General features: G+C 55.1%; 1 protein-coding gene across 1 annotated transcript in view; it reads right to left on the minus strand.

Annotated features, from left to right (window-relative positions):
* Nucleotides 1-5504, minus strand: part of RBM19 (RNA binding motif protein 19) — a 130096-nt gene that overhangs the window by 118257 nt on the left and 6335 nt on the right. Inside the window, exons 5-8 of the mRNA XM_077745635.1 lie at nucleotides 5237-5429; nucleotides 4342-4577; nucleotides 2689-2769; nucleotides 105-183 (exon numbers count right to left, since the gene is read on the minus strand). Of these exons, the coding sequence (XP_077601761.1) occupies nucleotides 105-183; nucleotides 2689-2769; nucleotides 4342-4577; nucleotides 5237-5429 (589 nt within the window). The remainder of the gene's footprint in view (nucleotides 1-104; nucleotides 184-2688; nucleotides 2770-4341; nucleotides 4578-5236; nucleotides 5430-5504) is intronic.

The following is a 5504-nucleotide window of genomic DNA, read 5'->3' on the forward strand; positions in this document are numbered from 1 at the left end:
CCCCCCCCCCCCAAAGCAAATAGCAAATCCAGCAGCTGCCCCAGGCCTCCGTCGATACTGCCTGCCTCCTACCTCTTCCCATCGCCCCCCAGCACCGGCCTTACCTGTCTTGTTCCCGTGCACGTTTCTCACGATGCGAATGGCCACTGGTTTCAGGGGGGCCAGGAATTCCATGACGTTTTTCTACAAGAAGAGAAGTTTTTCCTCGTTTCTCCACCCAGCAATGGATGTTGTCACCCCATAAACAGGGACCAAATTTCTGAATTCAGAGAGGTCCCCACAGTGCCTCACCCTTCAGCCTCTCTCTGCCTCTAAATAATATGTATCTTTTCTCCATTGTAAAACTACCTAAGAAAAGGTTTAGAAAATGGGGCGCCTGGGTGGCTTAGTCAGTTAAGCGTCCGACTTTCGCTTAGGTCATGATCTCGCGGTTCGTGGGTTCCAGCCCCGCGTCAGGCTCTGTGCTGACTGACAGTTCAGAGCCTGGAGCCTGTTTCAGTCTGTGACTCCCTTTCTCTCTGACCCTCCCCTGCTCACGCTGTCTCTCTCTCTCTCCTAGAAATAAATAAATAAATAAATAAATAAATAAATAAATAAACAAATAAGAAAGAAAAAGAAAAGTTTTGGAAAAAAGAAATTGGGAGTGAAAAGCATAAACACATCTGTAAAATAGTAACGTTAGTCCCAATCAGCACTTTCAGGCATGCTTTCTGATCTCGGTTTTTTTTTCCTCCTTTTACACATTTGGGATTAACTGTGGCTTTTGTCACTTCTATTAGTGCTTGAATATTTGCCCCCCTTACTTCTTGAAGAAACAACAAATTTAAAGGGCTGTTGTAGATGGTCCCCAATTTTCTGAACTCTTTCTGTTTTGGACTAAGGGTGATTCAAACACATTTTCTTTTCTTTTTTAATGTTTCATTTACTTTTGAGAGGGGAGGGGGAGGGAGAAAACAAGTGGGGGAGGGTCAGCAAGACAGGGCAACACAGAATCCGAAGCAGGCTCCAGGCTCCCAGCTGTCAGCAGAGCCTGATGTGGGCTTCGAACTCGTAAATCGTTGAGATCATGACCTGAGCCGAGGTCGGACACTTAACCAACTGAGCCAGGTGCCCCAAACACGTTTTCTTAAGATGCACACAGATATATACAACAGCAGCAAATCCGGAAAGTACAAAACAAGAAAACAAAAATGGCCCCGAATTCCAATGCACAGCTCACTCTTGTTGGCTTCTTATTAAAAATGAAAGAGAAGGAGCCATTCTCATCTGCGTACTGGCTTAAGCCCATTAGAGAAGCTTTTTAAAGGTCCAAGCAACCGTTAAAATCAAGGCATGACAAAATGAATGGAAGTCCAATAAAGTTGGGAATTTTTGCTGTTACTACCTCCATTTTTTAAAAAATGGCAAATTATCAAATTCTCCCCCACAAAGAATGGAAATGGAAAAACATTCCATGCTCATGGATTGGAAGAATATAGTTAAAATGTCATTACTACCCAAAGCAATCTACACGTTCAATGCAATCCCAATCAAAATTGCACCAGTATACTTCTCAAAACTAGAACAAACTATCCTAAAATTTGTATGGAATGACCAAAGACCCCGAATAGCCAAAGTAATATTGGAGAAGAAAACCAAAACGGGAGGCATCACCATCCCAGACTTTAGCTTCTACTACAAAGCTGTAAGCATCAAGACAGTATGGTATTGGCACAAAAACAGACACATAGACCAATGGAATAGAATAGAGAACTCAGATTTGGACCCAAAAATGTATGGCCAACTAAACTTTGACAAAGCAGGAAAGAGTATCCAGTGGAAAAAAGACAGCCTCTTTAACAGATGGTGCTGGGAGACCTGGGCAGCAACATGCAGAAGAATGAAACTAGATCATTTTCTCACACCATACACAAAAATAAACTCAAAATGGATAAAGGACCTGAACGTGAGACAAGAAACCATCAAAACCCTAGAGGAAAAAGCACGAAACAACCTCCTTGACCTCCACCGTAGCAATTTCTTACTTGACACATCCCCAAAGGCAAGGGAATCAGGAGCAAAAAGGAACTATTGGGACCTCAGCAAGATTAAAAGCTCCTGCACGGCAAAGGAAACAATCCATAAAACTAATAGGCAACCTACGGAATGGGAAAAGATAATTACAAATGACATATCAGATNTAAAATAAAATAAAAATCTCCTACTTTAAACTCCTGTTACTTCCACAAAGGAGGAAACGTAAAGAGTTCTCTGCTGTGTAAACCCAGAGTCCGCTCGCTCCGGCATGCAGGCCTAACACGGCCGGAGGCCTGACTTTGTCAGTACGGTTTGGCGCCCGGCCGTGCCTACTCGCACACCTATCGTGTCCGGCAGCCGCTACAGAGACCGTACGGATCACAAAGCCCTGAGTATTTACCTGCTTGTCCTTTTCAAACATTTTTACCAGACGTCTCCCACCCCAGCATATGGGACCAGGGGGTGAAATCGGTCTTCCTTGGTCTCTGTACAGCCATTTCTGTCTCCTGACCCTGACTGTGCCCGAGGTCTTCCTTAGCCCTTCTGACTGCAATTCCTTCCAGTTCAAGTCCTCAAGTACCCCAAAGCCCCCGTGCAGCAGAGCGTCCTCACCACCCCCCCACCCCCGCTCTCCCAGGAGCTCCTTCCCCTCGTCACGCTGTTGGCACCTACCTCCGTGACATTGAACGGGGCTCCCCGCAGCTTCACGGTGTGCGGGGTGGTGGGCTCCTTCTGGGCTGCTGGCTCGCCTGCCTGAATGATGGCGCAGAGCAGAGACGGCCAGTGAGCTCCCGGCTATGGCTGCCGGAGGCGGCAGATCCGGACGTCTCGGCAAGTACTCGGAGGCCCTGCCAGGCCGAGCCAGGGGGCGCGGACAAGCATCGTGCCTGCCGTGGGGGGCAGGGTGTGCCAACAGGGGCTACAGGCTACGGGGGCGGGGGACACAGAGCCCGCGATGGGGCCTGGAGGGACGGTGACATTCGCTACTGGTGGCTCAGGGCTCACTCCGTGGCTGACACTGTCCAAGGGACTTGGCAGACGCTGCCGTCCTACTGAATCTTCAGAACAACCTTAGAGGATTATGGGTTCAGGACCTTGCTTGTAATTCCGGAACCCAAACAGCTCTGAAAAATGTACATTTTCTCTTCTAATTTCTTGGGCAATAAAGCCTGGCCTGACTTGAAGTCACGTGCCAGGAAAATCTGCTCTGAGCTGACGCGTTGCCGTGTACACTCGACCTTCACCCCTTGGAGCAGGAGTGGGTGCGTCTGGTTTCACGGCAGAAACGGGTGCTTGATGGGTGTCGCCCCGGGACCCACCGCGGGTGCGACACCGCACGGGTGCAGGGTAGCTCCCCGAACTCTGGCGCTTTGAGTGCCTGCACGGGCTCAGGCACAGGGGCTTTGGAAACCGGGCATGGAGGCCGTTGCTTAGACGGGGACCAGAGCCAGAAGCACCTCACCCTCACCCTGGGTCCCACGGCTCCTGTGTCGGGGCTGGGATCTGAGCCCACAGCTCTCTGACGTCTCTGTACTTGACGGACTGTCCAGAAGACACATTTTTAGGAGAAAAGGACAGAGTGTGCGACTGGAAGGGGCAAAAGATGAGGAGGGGAGGGGGATACGGAAAGAGGAAAGAGAGAAGACATGTGGGGCCTTGACGGGAGCTGGGTGGGGTACAGGGAGGGCATGGGGCCCAAGCACAGCCTGGCAGGTCCCTAAGCAGAGAGGACGCCCCGGTGGGGGACAAGGCGGCTGTTCCTGAAGGCTGCACCCACGTCTATAACGTAGACTTCAGAGCCCAGCAGCCCTGGATCTGAGTCCTGACCCCGCGACTTCCCAGCTGTGACCTTGGACAAGCTGCTTCCCTCCTCTGGGCCGGTTTCCTCACCTAAACCACGGGACAAGAACCCCTGCGCGCCCCCACCTCCGGGAAGGCTGTCCTAAGGGTCGCTGACAGATGACCAAGCACACGTTGTACCCAGCGCGTAGCAAGCGCTCCATGAATCCCATCGCTGTTGTCGACTACGGGCTCACATCCACCTACCTTGCTCCTAAATAGTACCATCCGCTCCCACCCCTCATCCGGCTCATTAACACCCCTCAGGCGACCTCTCCGTGGTGCCGCAGAAAATAAACTCAAGGGGAGAAGTGGCTGCTCTGTGTCCCACGGCAAGCGGCAGGGCCGAGCCACAGAGCGGTCCTTCCCTTACGATGCACGCCGCCAGCACAGGGGCCGCAGGGAGCATGCGCAACGACAAGGGCAGAGCCGCCGCCCCCCCGGCTCCCCCCCACCTCGCACACTGGTGCACCCTCACGCACACACCTCAGCTCTGGCCACTCCTGGTGGCTTGTTCCCAGATGGCGCGCCCAGCTCAGGGCCGTCTTGCTGGGCGGCCTCTTCCTCGGCCTCGCTCCCGGCCGTGCAGCTGACGGCTTCATCTTCACTCTCCTCCTCCTCCTCGGATGACAGCGAGTCGGACTTCACCATCTTGGATTTCAGGTAATCCATGTCCGACAGCTCCCTCTGCACGGCTGCCCTGGGTTCGCGGCCATCCTCCTCTGCGAGGGGAAGTGGGGAGGCGGGGAGGCGGCGACGGCAGTGAGCAGGGCAGAGGCCAGGGGCGGCAGAGGGCATGGCAGCGCCCCCAGCGGGTCCTGACACGTGACGTTAGCCAGGGTGACACGTGGGGAGTTCGGATGCCTCATGGGCCACGGTTGGTGGACAGCCCGTGGCTCCCGGGGGCCAGCCCCGCCCTTTCAACTGTGCCTGCCATTTTTTTCAGCGTGCAGACAGGACCGTCACTCCGGCCTCACACCCCGCGGCGGTCTCCGGCCGCCTCCGGGACCCCGGCCCCACCTCCTCGCCTGCAGCCACCCCGAACCACGCGGGGCCCCCTCGAGATCCCGCGCTTCCCTCTGCCCCGTGCCCTGGCCACGCTCCTCCCTCGGCCGGCGACCCCCTTCCTGCGCCCCCCCCATGCCGTGTCCCACCAACTCCCAGAGTCCTCCGGACTCCAGTTCTGCCAGAAGCTTTACCAGGCGTAAAATTCGCACGCAATTCGTTCTACCATCTTAAAGCGAAATCGCCGCCCGACCCACAATCACGGCAGCTGCCACCCCGGGCTGCGAGTGCTCCCACTCCCTCCGCCCCCACACCGTGGCCCCCTGCTGAGGATGGGCGCGCACCCGCAGGGAGGGGGTGCAGGGGGTGCCCTTACCTTCTGGGTCCTCCCTCGCCCCCTCCTCGTCACTCTCCTGCCCCGAGTCGGAGTCAAAGTTCAGGTAGTCGCTGGCAGGCCCCCCCTTCCCTTTCGGGGGCTCGGCGTCCAGGGCGTCGTTGGCCCAAGTGGCCGTCTGCGTTCGCTTCTGATGAACCGACAGGAACTCCTGGAACTCGGTGTCTTCCTTCAGCTGGTGGCACCGGAGCCGGGGACACGGGGGAAGAGGCGGAGGGGGCTCAGCTGGGGCGCCCGCCTGCCTCCCCGG

Source organism: Crocuta crocuta, unplaced genomic scaffold (assembly GCF_008692635.1).
Source record: "Crocuta crocuta isolate KB4526 unplaced genomic scaffold, BGI_CrCroc_1.0 scaffold692, whole genome shotgun sequence".
Classification (NCBI taxonomy): Eukaryota; Metazoa; Chordata; class Mammalia; order Carnivora; family Hyaenidae; genus Crocuta; species Crocuta crocuta.